This window comes from Medicago sativa, chromosome 2, assembly GCF_051527215.1.
Source record: "Medicago sativa cultivar Bolivia chromosome 2, Bolivia_mono, whole genome shotgun sequence".
Lineage (NCBI taxonomy): Eukaryota > Viridiplantae > Streptophyta > Magnoliopsida > Fabales > Fabaceae > Medicago > Medicago sativa.
This window is the reverse complement of record NC_140750.1, coordinates 383,668-403,863: the sequence shown is the minus strand read 5'-3', so window position 1 is coordinate 403,863 and position 20,196 is coordinate 383,668. Positions and strand designations below refer to the sequence as shown.

Below are 20,196 nucleotides of genomic sequence, written 5' to 3'. Positions count from 1 at the left end.
GGGTTAAATTATGACCCTTAGATTAATCATTACAGTGGTATTCAATTGTAATAGCAGCATCATAACCCTTATGTCACCTTCATTTCAATTTGCGTCTTTTCCTTTCTTCAATTTAAAAAAAAAAATTCCTTTCTACTTTTTCTCTCCCATACGTTACTGTTGCAGTCTTTCAATTATGATTTTTCCAATTCTTGGGCAAGGCTTGTTCAATGAATCAAATTATCCATTGAATCAAATTATCAACTGAATCTACCATTCGTGAATCAGCCCTTTTGAATGCGTTGTGAGCTTTCATGGTAAATACAACTTGTGTTTACTTTGAATTATTGTTTTTCATTGGTTAAATATTTTGAAGAATTTGGGTTTAGATTCGACTATACCAGTTTGATGAACGGGGACAAGAATAGGAATAATCCTCATAAATCTATGCCTTCCTCAAACTTAATCGTGTGCTCATAAACTTAATAAAATCAATTGTGGAGTCCCATCTCATTTTACAAAAAGAAACTTAAAAACAAAATAAAAACAAAAAGGGGATAGTAGTGCTCATAAACAAACGGGGGATAATTTTGCGGTTTGTTTTAAGATCCATGGAGAAGATTTCAGAACAAAATGCACAAAGAAGATGAAAGGGCGTGAATGAAAAAGGAAAAGAAGGTGTGTGCATGTTTAGCAAAAATTAGATCACAACCGTTGATTTTGATCCTGTGGCTAATATTTAACCCTCTCATCTCTCATAATAGTTAGTCCTCTGACTTGATATGCCCTGTACACACACACATACATACATACATTCACTAAGTAATGCATAGATAAGTATATTCCTTTCAAATGGATTACTTTTTCTTATAATCATCATAATCTATCTATTACTATTAATGTCCAATAATTTATTTAACCACACAATCAATTAAATATATCATCTAACATATTAACCTTTAATTCCTTTCAAACTTTTACTTGTTGAATCACTTATCCTATTTCGTTTCATAAGTTTACATACCAAAAATAATCGAAATAAATTTAACATAAACATTGCTCTTGCTACCATTTTGGAGGGATTTGGAACATGTCTATTTTATTTTAATTGTTTTTTTAGAGGTTCTAATTAGTTATTTATTTAGTCATACTCGGTGTGTCATAAATTAATGAATGCGTGAACATATGTTTTGATCCTTGCAATATTGTGCATGTCCGATTTTGGTACCCATGAAAAGAAAGTTTAGATTTTGTCCTTTCAGGTATTCGTTTTTGTTCGTACATGCTTACATTTATAAATTCTTTTAATTATATAGACTTTTTTTTGTAGTGGTCGGGGTTTAAACCCCGGACCTTGCATATTTGTATGCATTGTCCAACCAACTGAGCCAAGCTCACGAGGACTTTAATTATATAGACTAATCATATTGAAATATGGTGTACGCTAAACTTTATTTAGACTTTAACTTTTAGATTTGTGGAAAGCTTTTATGAGTACGGCCAACAAGACAAGATAAGTTATAGAATTTTGTTTAATGAGAATTCATTAAAAGAAACGAGTTCTATACAACTATGAGATGAGTTTCCTTCAATTATCCTTCAATCCATCAAATACACATCAAGTTCCTTTGATTAGATCTAACTCTTAGAATAAGATTTAGAAATTCATGATCAAGCAAAGGATGAGAGTTATCACGCTATTAAACACATAATAATAGAGATATGAGATCCATCAACAATAATAATTAATTTTTTTTAACTTTAATTATATAAATGTATTATATTTATAATATTCTTTTACTTAAACAATTTATATTTTGATGTGAGATACCCGCGCAGACAAAGAACTACGTACACCTCGTCAATAAACTTTCACGTAAACATCTATTTCATACTTTAATCTTTGCTATTATTTTATTTTAAAAAATGGTCAACAAACAAACACAAAATTTAACAGACACTTTTGTGCAAATATAATAAATATCATTAAATTATAAATTATATAATTCAAAGTTGCATTTTATTTGTAAGAGCAAGTGTGTTTATGATATTGCATAACATATTTCACGGGTCCCCCTTAAAAGATGAATGATTTTTCGTGTTAGTATATAATTCAGAAGATCTATTTGGTTATCCTTTCTATTTTATAATTTTTTGAAAAACTTTTAAACTTGACAACTTTTTTTTTTAAGGAAAATTACAACTTTTGTACCTATCTAATAAAACTCATTAAAAAAAACATGAGAATTTAAAAAAGTAAATGACACTTTTTTTTTTTTAATATTCTATATTTTGTTTCCAAATCTATATTTCAGTTATTAAGAGTAAGAAGTGATTGTTATTCATTTCTCTGCACTTAATTAGAAATATTTTTTTTCTTCGTGAAAAGACAATTAACTCGCTTTATACGACTTGAATTCATTTTCTAAAGAGAGTTGCTCACTTTAAAGAACTCCGGTCAATTTTTTAGCATACCTTTCCTAGATCTAGTTCAATATCTATAATTGATTTTTTCACCAAAAAAAAAATCTACCATTGATTTGTTTACTTTAGAGTATGATATGAATAATATCAAATGTAGAGTGTGAAATGAACAATATCAATTGTTAATTAACAAAATAAAAGTTAGATGTTGTAGGTATGACATAACAAATTATGACTTTGTTAAAATAACTACCATGTTTTGATTTGTTAATTAACTTTACACGAGTCAAATTATGATTTTCTAGCCTCCTTCTCCTACATCCGGAGCTTACCACCAAAAAGAAATAAAGAACAAATAAATAAAACTAACAACTTCAAGAGACCGAATATTTTCATTGTAATATATATATATATATATATATATATATATATATATATATATATATATATATATATATATATATATATATATATATATATTCTCTCTCCAAAACACGGTTAAGAAGATTTGAATTTGGAAGTACCAATTAAGTGTTATACAAAAATTGATGCAGATGACACTTGTTTTTTCCACATTATATATATGGAATTAGATGCTTTCATGTTTGGAGCAATCCCAATTTACACTTAAACTAATAGCAGAAAAAGCCCATAAAAAAGAAAAAAGGTGTGTCTAAAAGTAGACTCAGCTATAGATCCTATTGAACATATTCAAAACAGTTTCTCTGCTCCACACTTTCAACATAAAACACTTGGGGTAGAGGAGTAACCCAAAATCAGTGTTGGCTAGCTTGTACATCAAAACTCTGATGTGGCCTGCAACGATAACACGTTCAGAAACCACCAAATTATTTTCAACTGCCAAATACAAGGCAACACTAATGCTGCCTCCTTAGTTCCTTGTCCGAAGATGTTCCGAAGCAGCGTAAAAGTCAAAAATATTGCACTCTGTTGACAACACACGTTCAGACTTCAACATTCTCAAGAGTTGGATTACTACGTCGGTGGGACCAAAATTATAGTCAAGCTCAGTGGTTCTGCCGAAAATTGGCAGAGTCCCATTTTTCGCAAGGATATCGGGCCAATTGTAGAGTAAATTTCCTTGGACCAAAAGATTTAAAGAACCATCCCACTTAGACGCAATGAAGATGCAATAACCTTCTATGCTACGATTCTTCACAGTACCCAAATAATCACCATCTGAAGCAATCAAAAAGATATTACCACCCGAATTATGCATAGACCATCAGTTCAATTTATCAATTAGTTTGATATCCGATGCATTTCTAGACCTGAACCGAATGCAGTAACTAGCTCAATATAAGCAACTTGGAATCCAAGACGAATGGAACAGACAAGTGAACCTTCGTCCCCGAAAATAAAAAAAAACCATGTCTTTGTCGACTTCAATGGAATCGAGTTTTAGAGATCTACGCACTCTCTCATTTATTAGATTCAAACTCTGAAAAGAAGAAGGACAGTTAACTAAAGTTTTTTTACTAACTAACAATATATATATATATATATATATCCCCACTCTCCATTTTACAAAACTACTTTAATGTATAAGCATATATATCATTTACAATTAACTAAAGGTTTTTTTACTACTAACAAAATGACTGTGTTTTTTGTATTAAAAAAACAAAATAACTGTGTTTAGAAATTGATGCTTTCGTTTTTATAGGGAATATGCTTTTGGCCTTTCATTGATAGCGTCTTCAATTCTACATTTTATTATTACTGTATTTCTATTTATTATCATTGTATAACATTGTTTTCTAAAAAAAACATTGTATAACACTGTGTCTGCAATTCCGTTAATTTTATTATTACTATATTATTTTTTGTGGGAAAATTGGATCGAAGACACTGGTTATTTTTGCATTAGAAGAATGAGTCATTGATTTACTACATGTTAGACTTGTTGGAAGAATTACAAATTTGTTGATATGTTTTCAGAAGAAGTGGTAAAAAAAACATGCATCAATTATTTCCTGTAATAATTTTTTTGTTAAGTTGTTGATACTTTTTTTTTATGATATAATATGGTTTTTGGAGGGTGGCGTGTTAATTACGTTGTTAGCATTAAATGTTTTTATTTTATTTTAAATAAAGACAGTATAGAATGTTTTAAACATGTTTTTTGTTTAAGAAAATAAAATGAAATGTAATTTACAAATTTATCCTTTACTAATAACATAACTTAAATGGATAAAATTGGGTTTTTAGTAAAATGCAAGTGGGAGTAAGCTTGCTAACTTACTCCTTGTTTTTAGCTGGGAGTAAGTTAGCAACCCCATATATATATATATATATATATATATATATATATATATATATATATATATATATATAAATTATTTTACTAGCAAAAAGACGGACATTCACCTTTTTATTGCGCTAACGCATGTAAAGTATGAACGATATTTTACATTAAATTGGATTTTGATTAAAATTATACGTATAAATAGATATGACTTTCAAATTGTAACAAACTCAAAAAGCATGTATATTTTTTTTTCAATAACAACGATAATTCAACAAATATAATATAAACCCTTATCTTTTTTAATACCACCAACAATATAACATTAATATTTTTTTCAAAAAAAAAAACATTAATATAGGGAAATTTGTTTAAAGGTATAATTGGAATTATAAAAAATTTAGCCCAAAATAATATTTCATATACAATATTGTTCCTATTGTTGTGGGATATTTCATATTTTAATCGAATTTAATTTTTATTAAAATTTAAAATAATATTATTAAAGGATAAAACAGTAAATAAAATAGTTTAAAGGTGGAACATTTCTAATGGTTATAATGAACATTTCTAATGGTTAAGTCCTTGAAAGGTGGAACATCAACATTTAGATCGACGATGACATTGTTGAGAAGGGTGTGTTAGGGAGAGGAGTGACAATGAATTCGTGAGAGAGATACAAGTCATTATTAGGCATATTGCTTTGAGTATCGCCTATTTGTCATGTCTGGATAAACCTCTTTTTATTTTATTCTGTGTTATGATATACTAACACATGCATGGAAGTTTCATTCAATTGGATTGAGAGTGATCCTAAGTTGATTGTGAATATGCAGATGGTGAAACTTGATTCTTATGATATTAAGATTCACAAGGTTAACACACTTGTATCATACAAGAATGTCAAATTGGATGAGTAGTAAAACTAACTTGCATGTGTCCTTTTATTTTCATGTTGTTATGTTTATGTGATTTTTTTTTCTTCAAATCAAGTGAATTGTGAATTTTTCAAATCATGTTGTATTGAAGTATGAAACTTTACGTGGTTATGTTTTAACATTGACTTTGTTCAAGTTTTTCCCAAGAAAAATGACAACTTAATTTACCGGATATCTTATTGACTTTCGAGAAATTGAAGTAGAAGTTGACACTAAGCAAAAGGAACCAGTTGTTGAGAAGGACGAGCATTTAAGAACTACTTGTGGGTTAGATAAAAATAAGACAAATAAGGTTTTGAGGGTACATTAGGAAATGAACGTGAGAGATTTAAGGGCATTTTAGTCAACTTACCACATAAACTCCCCCCCCCCCCCACACACACACACACACACACACGAGAGTTAGTCAGTATAAGTCAAAATAGTGATCGACGCCTTCTCTCATTTTCGCAATAACGATCAAATACCCAAAAAAATCCTTCATTCTTTGTTCACTTTGTGATCGAATTATATATGCGAGTCAATTATCACCCTCTAATCATCTTGATATTCAATTGATGTAAAATAGATCATAAAGAGAGAGATAGAGAGCTCGTGGGTTATGAAAGAGAAAGGAGGAAAACCGAGAATTAGGGTTCAAGAAGACAGAGAGATTAAATTGGGGAAAAGCTACATTTCCATGGAATCTATAAGAGGAGAAAGAGCAATTGGGATCATGTACCATCAATATCTTCATAAAAACAAAGGTGGATACCTCTCTCTCATTTCTCATGCATGTATTAAGGGTTTAATTTGAAAAACTGAGGATTTTAGTTAAGCTAATTAATCCATAAATCATGCATATAGTTTTAAGTAAATATGCCTATCCATGTTAATGTGTATGCTAATGTATTGATTAAATGTGTATGATACATGTTATGATTTGTTTTCATTTGCACTAACTGTTTGAGATAGGTTTACGAGTCATACAAAACCCCATGATCCTGAAAAATCGTACAAAAACAACGAGAGAAGGAATAGAGTAAATTTATAAATCAGACACCATCTTATTATTTTATTCATAACGTTATCAACATGGTGTACGATTTACAAGTTACATAAATTTAATTAAAACACCATAAACTAAGTAGAAGACGAGTAATCTTGGTTACAAGTTGGATAAAAGTTTCTACCCTATTTCTGTACATACATGTTCTCTAAAATATTTTGTTTGAAATTGAGTTGATGTATACTTTTATTTGAATTTTAAGGAGTAATAAAGTAATTGAAACATAAAAATTCAAATGTGTTGTTATGATTAGAGCTGGACAGTCATAATATTCCAATGTGTTTTGCTCTCAATCCAAATTGTTATTAATATTAAGTGCATTCTTTTTTGGTTATTTAAATTAAAAAAAAGGCACATTCTTCTTATGTTTTAAGGTGATGGGAATGTTGTTTTTAGAAACCCTAAAGCTGTTCGGGTCGGGGTTGCAGAAATACCCATGTTTATTTTACAATTTATAATATAATATACTAAATAAAATAGAAAACGAAAAGGAAAGAAATTAAGTAATAAGAAACGTTTCATTCTTTCTTCTTCGCGTTACACACACGATCCGTTCAGTTCAGAAACTGCCAATTCCACTACGCCGCCGCTTCAAGTGACTGCGCGGCCACCACTCTCTGTTTAGCTTCATCCTCTGTTTCCATTATGGCTTCAACCCAAGGTTCTCTCAACGCTTCCTTCATTCTTCCTAGAATAGATTTCTATAATTATTGTTTCTAAATTCAATGATTTTTTTTTTTTTTTTTATCAATTTATCATGTTATCCGTTTAGTTTAACGTTGTCATCTAGGTCTTATTTTCTTCATCTACTAATATACTCATACTCCCTCTGTTTCAATTCAATGAATAAAAACTGTTTCATCATTTTCAACTTTAATCTTATATATACATTATTTCCAAAACATTACTTCCACTTTGCATTTATCAAACTCAAAATATCTTAAACCACATCCATTTCAAAACAGAGGTAGTAATGTATACATAGATATACATGTATGGACTCCTATGAAGCACGGACACCGGACACGACACTAATGCAGACACGCTCACACCGCTAATAATTTTAAAAAATTACATGTGTCGGTGTTGGGACACGCAAGAGTGTGTCGGACACGAAGGAGTGTCTGTGCTTCATAGATACACATCCTTCCTACTATCCTTATGTTTTCACAACATTGTTACATACAAATATAATAAGGAGATGGTAACACTGTGCCTTAATGTATTAAAGATAAAAAATTTGTATCGAAAATTGTGCATTTCATACTCAAAAAGTTAAAAATTGTTTTTTTCAGGACATAAATTACTATTTGTGGATTCATTAACGTTAACATGTGCCCTTCAAAATACAAGTTAACATGCCCATAACATAAATAACTTAACACATCATTTTTTGTTTTTAACGCTCATTTAGGAGTGGAAGCAGACAGGTAAGTCTTTCATTTGTCTGAAATAGTTGCTTGAATGCAATGATCTAGAGTGGACCCTTCAAAGTGGTTTGGTTTGATGTTAGGTTTCAGTGAGTCAGGATGATTTTAATTGTTTTGTCTTTTATTGGGCAAATTTCATATTTTTATGTTTTACTCATGGTCTAATTATTATCTTACTCATGTGATATAGATCAGTCCATTCAAACGGCAACAACAACAACAAATCATAGTCAGCAGCAGAATGAGGCAGATATGGTATGTGGCAACTTTCTTGACTTTATCAATGAATTTGAATGTCTCTTTCTGTTTCTCTCAAAATTTTATCTTAGACCCCTTCATCTCTTTAGTAAATAAGTATCACAAATCTTTGTTAGAGAAATGTCAGTGTAGTTTTAAATTGCTAAATGCATTGTTTAGGTATGATGGCTCTTCTGTTCATAATTATAAATAAGATAAACTTGTAGTTTGATAATTAGCAAGAAGACACTGATTTTGTTACAGCATGGTGAACACAGACAAGTCACTCTTTGGACCTTATAGTTGTTTATTGATACATATCATTTTCAAATTGTTCCTGATTGGAATTTGATTTTGTAATTAATGGGATAAGCAGTTATTTATTTTGCTGTTATACCTTTTTTCTCATGATGTCATCAAATTCTCTACAATGTTTTTCATTCTTTCTGCAGGTTCCCATAAAAGATTGTACCCCATCTGATTTGACATCACTGCATACCTTTTCTAGTGATGTTAATGCTGGCTTTGCAGGTGAGGTAGATCAAGAGTCAGTTTGAAGAGATTGCTTTTATTATACATACTTGATTATTATTTTTCCTATAAGATACTAGAGAGAAAGGGAAAACTGATTCTATTGATTATGTTAGAACGATCACAATTATGTTACAAATGAAGGAGCAACAATTTTAGATAGCAACACCAGCAGAGATGAGGTTAACAGCAAAGGAAATTTCAGACATGTATTGGCAGCATACTGTAGAGCACAACCCATAAACCTATACATGAAGGGATTTTGTAACCCATCAGACCCAGATCTGGAAAGTCCAAGACCAGACTGCAAATGAGTGGAGATGGCATTGGACTCAAGCATGTTGGTCTTGGAAAGCATATGGAATACCATGCTTCTTCATCAAACTTATAGCCGCCTTCGTTACTGGGAAATAGCCCCACTGCTTCCATTGGTGGAATAAACTTAACCGCCTTCAATGTGGAGTCCTTAGGTTGCATCATTGTAGCTTTGGTTCACCTACACTTATAGTTTCAATCTCTGGCGCGTGTAAGCCACACACCACTGTGTTAGGCACCTTCTATAAATATAAATAACCAACCATAGACCAGGTTGCTAGCCACCTGCTGTTACGTTTCAAGTGTTATTTTGAGCAGATTCTAGCTCTTTTTGTGGCTGTTTGAAAACCCTAATTCCTTCCATTTGAGATAAAGGACACATCTCTAAGCCTAGTTTTTAGTTATGGCTTAAGGGGTTTGCAAGTTATTATCGATGAAAATCATATTTTACGACCTCAAAAATAGATATGAAGCTGTTACTGACAATAAATCAACCATTAGCAATGCACAGAACTTGGTTGAGTATGTTAGGATGAAACACACAGATCAAGGGTAAACTAGAAAAAGGTTTTATAGGGCTTCAATTGACACTAAGTGTATTCCTACAAAGAGGTTTTAAGACATTGCATGTTGAGAATGATAGATATAGATATTCATTCACAAGCTTGAGGGAGAGTATTGTATTATAGGAAAATATTGTTTTATAGATTTTATTTTCTCAAATTAGTACATATTGTATTTCATCTTTGCTCAGTTCATGTAGTTTTTTTTGAAGAAGCCAAACCAACCCGCCGAAATTGGCACCGAGGAGAATTGAACTTGAGACCTTGCAATGAACACACTCCAAGGTCACAAGCCAACACCACCAGGCCAACCCAAGTGGGTTCATAGGGTTTATGAGCTTAGTTTATATAGTTTAGCCTTTTGTACATTTGATCATATTAGTTTACTTGAATATTATTTTTTAAACCTTTGAGTATGGTGTCATGTGATCAAAGTTATCCCTTTATTCTTACTTTGCTGACTCTGCTCTTTATAATATATATCAGGGACAAATGTGGGTGTCGATAGGCATTGTATTATCCGGGAACTACCTGTTCAACAACCTGGTCTTTCTTACACTAGTTATTTTCAACAACCAGGCGTTCATGAATCAGAAGCCATACCTTATCATTCATCAGTATCAACTTCTGTTATGCAAAATAAATCTGTCAGTTCTGTATTTGCAAAAAATGATCCAAAATCTTCTACCTTGGCAAATCAAAATAGCTCAGATTCTCTGCATACAAATGGCAGTATAACCAGCAGGTTATCCAAAGAAATAGAAATTCTAAAAAAGGTAATCAGCTGAAGATTAAGATGTTTCAGATAGTTTTTAAGATATCAGTAGGTATCGCTGCTAGTTGTTTATATATTCATTTTGTGGAGTGGTAGAGTGTTGTATTTATGATGAATGCTATTAATTTTTTTTTTATTTTATTTTTATGATGAATGCCTAAAAAGGAATGATTCTTTTGTAATAAAAAAGTTACTATTCTCCTTGTTTCTTGTTCAATTATGTGGATAATTCGACAAGGAAATTATTCTACTTGAGCTTGTTTTCCAACTTCTAGAATCAGTTTTTTTTTCCTTCTTTCTTTTATCTGATTGATAAAAAAAGTATGAACTTTGTGTTATGTATTTAAGATTTTCATTGTAACTTCTGTAGAACTATGGTGTTTTGCTCAAGTGAATGTTTTATTTTGCAGGCTCCTCATTTGCATTCTAATTTTACAGCAGCCGCCCCTCCAAGAACCTACAACCAAACAGGAAATGTTCCATCATTTGCCAACCCAAGAAGCCATGTCTTTCCCAATACTAGCTACAGACCAAGTACTTATACTAACTACAGGCCAATTACTTCTACTAACTACAGACCAAATGGTGGAGTATCTAATGACAGGGTTACGTTGAATGAGAAATTCAGAAGCGGAGAATCTGAAATGTCAAAGGAAATTACTCGGGGTCCTCGGTTTCATCAAAGAAATTCCAATCCAGAGTCATCAGTTGTTAAGGATGAGTTTGCATTCACTGTATGCAGAGATCAATATAACCTTCCAGATTTCCAAACAAAATATGAAACTGCTAAGTTTTATATGATTAAATCTTTCAATGAAGATGACATTCATAAGGGCATTAAATATGATGTTTGGACAAGCACTCCACATGGAAATAAGAAGTTGAACTCCGCATTCCAAAATGCAGAAGCTAAATTAAGTCAGACAGGCACACAGTGCCCAATCTTCCTCTTCTTCTCGGTGAGTTCAAATCTTTGTCCCAAAGTCTTCTCTTGTTTTTTCTTTAGAAGAAGTGTGATAATAAAAAAATGAAGATGAACATTATAGAAACATTAGATATTGATACCTTGGAGGTAGTTTTCTTTTTCTTTTCTTCTTTCTAGAGGTATGTTCAAAATCTCCTTAGAAAATGAACATTCTTTATATTTATGTCCAATGATTGGCAAAAATCAAATGCTTTCTTGGATTATCCTATTAAAATGTCAAGACAATAGTTTGTTTTGTTCTAATTGTAATCGGAATATGAACACAAGAATATTTAATTTTGGTTCATTTGTCTTTCAAAATTATGTATCAGCTGATTTGCATTTCAGAACTAGGGGTTCATGTCATCAAGTCTTTATTTCCTAATTATTCAGTGGTCCTGGATGTATTTTGATGTCAAATCAGGTTAACGCAAGTGGGCAGTTTGTTGGAGTAGCTGAGATGCTAGGGCCAGTGGACTTCAAAAAAGACATGAAGTTTTGGAAGCTTGACAAATACAACGGGTTCTTCCCAATTAAGTGGCATATAATAAAAGATGTTCCCAACCGCCAGTTTGCACACATTACCCTTCAGATCAATGAAAACAAGTGTGTAACTTTCAGTAGGGACACACAAGAGGTAATTCTTACTTTTTATGGTGTTAACATGATTCCTCTTTCATAGAGTCCGAGGGAAATAGTTGTTGCATAACCACAAAAAAGTATGTGCCGCTCTGAATAACTAAAGCTGGGTCTAGTTGTTTGTTCACAGATCGAAGAAAGTGATGAGTAGGGTGTATTATCTGTTTGTGGATACAACATAACTCATGCATGTGTCGATGTTTCTTTAAACCGACTAATTACATTTCTATTATAAATCTATTTAATATATCTGATCAATTATTACTTCATTCACCAATACAAATCCCCATTCTGTTTTTTTCGGTTTTGAATGAAGTGTAATTTTTATTATTTCCTTTGCTTCCTCCATTAATTTCATCTTTTCTTTTGCTGGGCAGCTGCAAAGGTTGCTCAAACGCCCATGGATGATAGATAGGATATATAACATATATGTATATCAATGATGGCGTCACATGAATATTTTTATAGTTTTTTACTCAGCATCTGTTGGACACAATTTACCATTAAATTCGCAAATGTCTGGTTTTCAGATTACACTGAAGGAGGGCCTGGAAATGCTGAGAATATTTAAAAGTTATCCAGCTAAGACTTCTCTATTGGATGATTTTGATTTCTATGAGAATCGAGAGAAGTTATCTCGTTCCCAAAGGACTGAGCATACAGGCTCGAAAAAGGAAGAGTACAATAATGACAGTTACCATGTAAGTTGTATTTCATTTGTCTAGAACACTTCTTAAATATTTTTGCAATTGTAACACATAGTAATATGTAATTTGCAGCAAGTACACACAATTGTAGTTAGCTACTTAGCTCCTCTCTTGCATGCTGTAAGTTTGCTCCTCTTATGTGTTCTTATATTGATTTTTTGCAGAACACTGTGAAGGCAAGAGAGAAGAGAATAGAGATGCAATCAAGTGGTACCAATAAAGAAACTCTGGTCAATCTAACAAAGAATCTCTCTCTCAATCCCTCTGAAAGACAAGGCTTTAGAAGACAGGGCTTTAAATAGTCGGATTAACCGATGACCAAGAAAATACCAAAAAAAGGATGACCAGATTTTTTATTAATTTATTTTATCTGTGTAGGTATTTCAGGGAAGCATATCTCTGTAGTTTGGATATAGAGCTTCCCTTATGTTCTTCGACTATTATCTAATTACTTGTGTCAAGACGTGCACTGCTTTTCTATTACGTTAAGCTGTATGTTTATTTTATCATGATATATTTTTTTTGGAAAATACAACAATCAAATAACGACTTAACTTATAGTGTTCTTATTGCCGTAGACTTGTTCATATTATATTATATTGGGATATAATATTATACTACAGATTGTAGTTATAATAGTTTAAAATGAAGGAATAATTGATAGATAAAAAGTCAACTCAAAATCATATGCATACCCTTTATATATAAGTATACTGAGCTGCAATTTTTACACGCTTATCCATAAGCTCACCACGATACATCTGCATTTCAACAATGTTCACAACTACGAGTCATTGAGTTTCAATTTTTGCGTGCTTTTATTTTGGTTAGAATTCCACATTTAAGATAAATAAGCGGGGAATCATTTTAATTTGAGTCTCTATATTTTATCGCATCTTACCTTTTTTTTACTATCAAATTATACACACGGTAAAGGTGTGAAAAAATCTTTTTTAATTTTTTTTTTCTCATAAGAAGCTTTAGACTTGAGTTTGTGTAAACTTGCATAAACTTATTTTGCCAACTTAACTTAAAGTTTGAGTTGTAGAAACTTGGAATGCAATGAATTGAATTTATGTAAATGTATTTAAACTTACTTTACATAAATGTACTTGAACTGTATTGGCAAAATAAATAGATAAATGTTGAACCAAATTTGCATAAACATGCTCATACCGAGTTTACATAAGCATACTTTAACCAAATTTAGTACGATTAAAAAAAAGAAAAAAGGGAATGGTAATAAAAGATCTTGTGGAAGTTGCTTCAACCTTAAATCAAATTTTGACATTCCTACATGAGGTGAGAGATAGTGGTGAAGTTTAAAAAAAAAAAAAAAAAAAAAAAGAGTGAAAGGGGCATTTTGGGAATAGTGTGTGAAAGGGGCAGAAATAACGGGAGGAAATGGAAAACCCTAAAACCCTTTTGCTTGATTCAATGACACAGAATCTGAAGCACGCAGTTGAATTCGAAGAATGCAGTGATAACAACAATAGACCGTCAAAGATTTCAAAAATTGAAGAAGAAGAAGAAGAGATGAACCAACATCATCATCATCATCGTCGTAAAATTCAACGTTATTTGGTGGCGGTTGAGTACATTGGAACTCGCTTCTTTGGTTTTCAGAAGCAGCTCACTGACCGTACTGTTGCTGGTGTTCTCGAGGTAGTAACATAACAAACAAATGTCCTTTTTGTGATTGTTTATTATGTATGTTATTTGAATGTTTTCTTCTTTTTTGATGTAGGAAGCTTTTTGTAAATTTGTTGGCCAACCTGTTTCTGTTGTTTGTTCAAGTCGAACTGTGAGTAATATCATTCATTCATTCATTCATTATGCTGCTAAACTATATTTATTTATTCATTTTAACATCAAACAATTATTCCAGGATGCTGGAGTGCATGCCTTGTCAAATGTTTGTCATGTAGATATTGAACGAATCAGCAAACGCAAGCCTGGTCAAGTGGTACGTATAATTGTGATTACCAATTTTTATGACTTGCATCAAACTTTCTTTCATGAAAAGTTGCCGTGTTTAGACATCTATGAAACACGTTACACCCATAATAATTTTACAAAATGACACAACTCAATGTGTCCGTGGAACACTCCTAATCCAACAAGCGTCCGTGCTACATTGTTAGACATAGTAGCTGTCAATATGCGATCATCTTTTACAGAAGCTGCTCTCTGTCTGTTAAATGAATTTAGTTTAAAGTTGTAAATAAAGCTATTGTAGCTTCTTATAACTATCTTCAGTATGTATAGCACTCAGCATGCACAAGAGAAACAACTTGCTTTGTCTTGTTTTGTTGTAAACATTCTCAGTATATTAATCTTGATGTTGATATCTTTCATACAGATGCTTACAATTTACTTCTCTACTTCTTTGCTAAGACGTCAGTTTTGCATTTTCCTCAGATGTGTATAGAGGAGGATGTGGGTCTCCATTCCTTTTCTAATTGTTGTTTGACTTCACTGTTTTTTCCATTGATTTTTATTGGATTTGGAGTGGGGTATGCCTTTTGCATCATTTCTCAGTAACTTGCTTCTTGTGAAAATACAGTTACAACCTCATGAACCTGCTGTGGTTAGAAGGGCTGTGAACCATTTCTTACAGGTGTGTTCTTCTTTGATTAGTAAATTCTACACTATTTGAGTACGACGCTTCTTCTATATGTGGTAAAATGCTTGATCTTGTTAAACGGTGAAAAAGAAACTTCAAAGACAGGGTTCTACATCTCTTTTCTCATCTCTGGTTATACAATATTATTATTATTATTATTATTATTATTATTATTTTTTTTTTTTTTTTTTTTTTTTGTGATTTGTCATTGTCAAAATCATGTTTAATTTTCATCTGAGTTAATGTCAATGCCAAATAATTACTGAATGGGAAATCAAACATATGTTTTCAATCCATGCTAGCTCTAAACAGTGTGTGTTTGCAATATCCACCGGTAACTCCTAAACCATGTGCTGGCTTGAAAAAGCCCATATAACTTGCAATTTACTCTTCGTCATCCTATGACTGAAAGTATTTCAATCTCAATCATATACATTTGTCTGCTAAGAACATTATGTAGAGGCCAAAACATGGACCACCGCTCATTCATGATTTATACTCCCTCCGTCCCTTAATGTAACCCCCCTTTGCTTTTTTCACATTTCTTAAGAAAAGTTGTCAGTGTAATTAATGTGTCTGTTTTGTGTATTAATATTACCAAATTGTCCTTTGTTTGTATGTGTAATAAATTTGACTATTCATATTTCAAGACAAATTAGTAGTATTAATTAGGGGTATGTTTAGGAAAAAAATAATAAATGCATCTAGTAATTTGAAAAGGAGTTTACATTTAGGGACAAAAATAAAATCAAATGGGTGTTTAGATATAGGGACGGAGGGAGTAGTTTTTTGACCTTTCCCTGTGGATTTTAGTAATGCTTCTACAATTGCTGCAGGTTTTTTTTTTAAGAGTAAATGTGTTGTTAGTAATAGCTTTCCATTGGTGTGGATTCTTAACTTTTATACTAAAATGAATTTGATTTTAAATTCAAATGTATATTTTTGAGAAGATAAACGAATTATTGAATATATTTTTGTTCAAGCATAAGTGCCAATGCTTGCTATCAGTTTCATATTTGGCTTAAATATGAAGTTGGAGTTACAGTTCTAAAAACCTAAACTGTTCCTGAAATTTCATTTATCAGCTGTTCCTGAAATTTCATCTATCAGCTGTTCCTGAAATTTCATTTAGCAGCTGATATCATTTTATCCTAATATGATAGAACATTACGGCGTAATTTGATCCATGTAGCCGGTCCCACTCAGTGGGATAAAGCTTGGTTGTTGTTGTTGTAGCTGATATCATTTTTAGAATATTGTTCGTGCTCAAAAGATCCTGACAATTTTTGTTGCCAATATGATTTATTTTAGAAGGAAAACGGCGACTTAGCGGTCATTGATGTACGATGTGTTCCATCAGATTTTCATGCAAGATATAAAGCACAAGAGCGCACGTGAGTTATGCTTGCATTGTCTGTATTTCTCACAAATGTACTTACTGTATTATATAGCATCATTGGCTTTTACAATTTCTATTTTATGACACTGTCATTTGTAATTGATATTTGTTGGATCATGAATGGAGGAGTTACTTGATATGTGAAATTTTATTTAATTGTATATGATAGGGACAATTAAGAATATCATAGTAAGGCTGATCTTAGATTGTCAGATGGATGTGTATTTTTATCATGAATTACCAAAGAATTCTTTTTAATTTTTTATGACCATGTTGTAATTGGTAATTGTTCGGAACTTCCATTCAGATACTTTTATCGCCTTTTATCTGGGCCAGAGACTTTGTCAACCTTTGAGAAAGATCGAGCATGGCATGTACCTGAGGAGCTTAATCTTCCGGCAATGCAAGTTAGTTAACAGTTACTTATATTTAGTAGAATATTAACGCTTTCAGAAGTATCATATGAGATGTGAGTCATTAATGATATCCATGCAGGAAGCATGCAAAGTTCTAGTCGGACATCATGATTTTAGTTCCTTCAGGGCGGCTGGTTGTCAGGTGGATTCTTTCTCCAATGTTGTAACCAATAACAATTTATATAGATAAAATTCCAAGTAATCAGTAGTTTTGCCCAAAATGGAACCTTTTTAACACATTGACCCTCTTCTGTATTCCTATGAAGGAATGGGGCTTGTCCATGTATGTACATTGATTTGTTCGGTGAACTTCACAATTATCACATAGCAGTTATTATTACACTATCATTTAAAGGATTGATTTCAGTTTAATACTCCTTGTGTATTATTTCTAAAGTACTTTTATTTTTACCGTGTCCTCTCTTTTCTTTTCAAAATCAGAGGTCTGTTTTGAAGTTCTATATTGTATCATGCAAAGTTTATTTGAACTATCCATACAATCTGATGTATAATTTCCCTATTACAGGCAAAATCACCAATTAGATCTTTAGATGAACTCAGCGTCGTTGAAGTAACTCGAAGTCCATATTTTCCATCTCTAATGGATAGAGAAAAACAAATTAATGTCACTGATGATCTTCATGGCTTTCACAGCAACTCTGAAACTGTCATTCCTCTTAGCTCTAGTGCAAGAATTGATGAAGTAAGGACGTCAAATGAAGATGTGGGATTTGGTAAAAGAAGGTATCATCGTTGTTTGGTAGTAACTGCACGTGCACGTGCTTTTCTTTACCATCAGGTTGGTATCTTCCTTTAAAATGAGGCTTCTAAGTTGTATTTTCTGCTTTGTGATTTCATCCTGCATGGAGACAATTCGTTTTGGTCTGAATATTGATGTCAATTCATTTCAGGTTAGACTACTTGTTGGTGTTCTCAAAGCTGTTGGCACTGGAAACATAACAGTTACAGATGGTAGGTACTCATCCAAGTTTTCTCTTTTCATGTGTTATAATATACTCCCTCCGTCCCTATATCTAAGCACCCATTAGACTTTATTTTTGTCCCTAAATGTAAACCCCTTTTCAAATTATTAGATGTATTTATTATTTTTTTCCTAAACATACCCCTAATTAATACTACTAACTTGTCTTGAAATATGAAAAGTCAAATTTATTACACATACAAACAAAGGACAATTTAGTAATATTAACACACAAACAAGACACATTAATTACACTAACAACTTTTCTTAAGAAATGTGAAAAAAGCAAAGGGTGTTTACATATAGGGACGGAGGGAATATATACATAGGTACTTGACAATTTCTGTACACTGTTTTCGGCTAAAAATTATTTCACTTGTGTACAATTTCAGTTGAAAGAATTTTGAATGCAAAGACTGTTACAGCCGCAAGTCCAATGGCCCCCGCATGTGGTCTCTACCTGGGAGAGGTGAAGTACGATCTACCTAGTTAGTAGATGTTATGTGTTGTGATCCTGATTTGAGGCCTAATACCTCCAAGAAGAGATGAGAAAAAAAATCTAGGGGCAAGCATTATAGGCATGAGTTGTTATAGCTGATATTAGAATATAGCTGATAACAAAAATGCCGAATTGTAGGAATGAGCGTTTTTGAGAGAATAATATAAGGACTGTAAAGTCCAAATTTGAAGGGTGGAGTGAATCAATATTTTTTCATCTCTTCTTGGAGGTACCTAGCCTCAAACCAAAAAACTGTTTTAAATCATAACAACTGGTGCTTTTATTGAGACGGATCTCACTAGATCATAACAACCGGTGCTTTTATTGAGACGAACCTCACTGAGAAGGCTATACTGCAGTTTAGATCAACGAGGAACTCAACTGCAGTACAGTTAAGTGTCGTATAATGCAGCTGTTACATAGACTCTTGCGCCGTTATGATGAGTCTCATCCAAAGGACTTATAATTATAGGCAATTCTTTCACCTAATACATTAATCTTTTGGGATAATTTCTCCCTTTGGGCCTATGCTCATAACATTTTGAATCTCTAGGAAAGTGTTGCGGACTAAAGTTGAGCTCGATATAGGTGTCAAACTAATAGACATCAGAAGTGCATTTGTTTCATTCAAAGTCCAGCTGTGGGTTATTTTTATTTAATTTTTACCCTTGCACTCTGCAGACAGATCTGAGATTCAAAGCAAATTAGTATCTATCTGACAAAGCCATTGACTTCCTTTTACGAGTAAGACGAGCACTATGAGCAAATTAATATTAACATTATGTTAACAAATTATAAGTGGTTGAAGTATCGTTTTTTTTTGTTACAAAGTATCCGTTTTGATTTGTGCCATTGTTGTTAATAATTCTATTTTTCCAATATTTTAGTATGATAAGAAGTATTAAAAAGATAACGTTAAGAGTGAACGTTGATAGCACTTTTCTAGTCAATATTAACAACACGGTTTCATGATAGCATGGAGTGGTAAATAATCACTATTCCGAACAAGTTTTTTACAGTTTACGTTGCATATGGAACTATGGTAGAAAACCCAAGTGACTATATAGCAGCTTCAATTTGTAGGTTCGATGGAAATTGCAACGAGTAAATACATGCTTAACAATGGCGTACTATAGGAAAAACATAGATTTTTTCTTATTTTATCACAAATTTAAAACAATAAACTGTGTAAAAAAATCATAATTCTCACTTCAAAGGGTAGGGGTTCGGGGTAAATTGGTGGATTTTTTGAATGACGTGTGAAGCTTCCAACCTCTTCCTCAAATTTCCTATGCAACGGGTCAAAGTCTGAAAGGCACTATTAATAAAACAGTTGCTAGCTTTGTTGATTTAAATGAAAATTGGCGATTGAGGGATGTGGTTAATTTGGCTTGGAAATTAATTAGTGATGGTTCTTTTTCCCTGCATATGGTAATTTGATACACCCTCCGGTCA

General features: G+C 32.1%; 2 protein-coding genes across 3 annotated transcripts; both read left to right on the top strand.

Annotated features, from left to right (window-relative positions):
* The first annotated feature begins 7,159 nt into the window (after window positions 1-7,159).
* LOC146943330 (uncharacterized) lies at window positions 7,160-13,379 on the top strand. Its single transcript, XM_085747812.1, has 8 exons — window positions 7,160-7,319; window positions 8,279-8,343; window positions 8,778-8,856; window positions 10,221-10,510; window positions 10,920-11,468; window positions 11,898-12,110; window positions 12,643-12,813; window positions 12,984-13,379. Exons 1-8 carry the CDS (start codon window positions 7,304-7,306, stop codon window positions 13,119-13,121), a joined length of 1,521 nt encoding a protein of 506 aa, XP_085603938.1. The 5' UTR covers window positions 7,160-7,303; the 3' UTR covers window positions 13,122-13,379.
* Window positions 13,380-13,981: 602 nt separating this feature from the next.
* Window positions 13,982-19,367, top strand: LOC146943329 (Pseudouridine synthase family protein). Of its 2 annotated transcripts, none has more exons than XM_085747813.1 (10): window positions 13,982-14,484; window positions 14,567-14,623; window positions 14,708-14,785; window positions 15,386-15,439; window positions 16,757-16,839; window positions 17,152-17,251; window positions 17,340-17,402; window positions 17,787-18,059; window positions 18,172-18,232; window positions 18,635-19,367. In XM_085747813.1, exons 1-10 carry the CDS (start codon window positions 14,224-14,226, stop codon window positions 18,733-18,735), a joined length of 1,131 nt encoding a protein of 376 aa, XP_085603939.1. In that variant the 5' UTR covers window positions 13,982-14,223; the 3' UTR covers window positions 18,736-19,367. The 2 variants fall into 2 exon arrangements, with proteins under 2 accessions (XP_085603939.1, XP_085603940.1); XM_085747814.1 differs by having other exon boundaries at window positions 14,094-14,484; window positions 16,760-16,839.
* Window positions 19,368-20,196: the final 829 nt, after the last annotated feature.

Excerpts from the sequence above, each read along its gene's own strand:
- LOC146943330 (XM_085747812.1), top strand. Across the intron at positions 10,511-10,919 it reads AAATAGAAATTCTAAAAAAG|GCTCCTCATTTGCATTCTAA; the intron begins GTAATCAGCTGA and ends TTTATTTTGCAG. Across the intron at positions 12,111-12,642 it reads TCAGTAGGGACACACAAGAG|ATTACACTGAAGGAGGGCCT; the intron begins GTAATTCTTACT and ends TCTGGTTTTCAG.
- LOC146943329 (XM_085747813.1), top strand. The coding sequence starts at position 14,224 with ATGGAAAACCCTAAAACCCTTTTGCTTGATTCAATGACACAGAATCTG. Across the intron at positions 14,485-14,566 it reads CTGTTGCTGGTGTTCTCGAG|GAAGCTTTTTGTAAATTTGT; the intron begins GTAGTAACATAA and ends TTTTTGATGTAG. Across the intron at positions 16,840-17,151 it reads TATAAAGCACAAGAGCGCAC|ATACTTTTATCGCCTTTTAT; the intron begins GTGAGTTATGCT and ends ACTTCCATTCAG.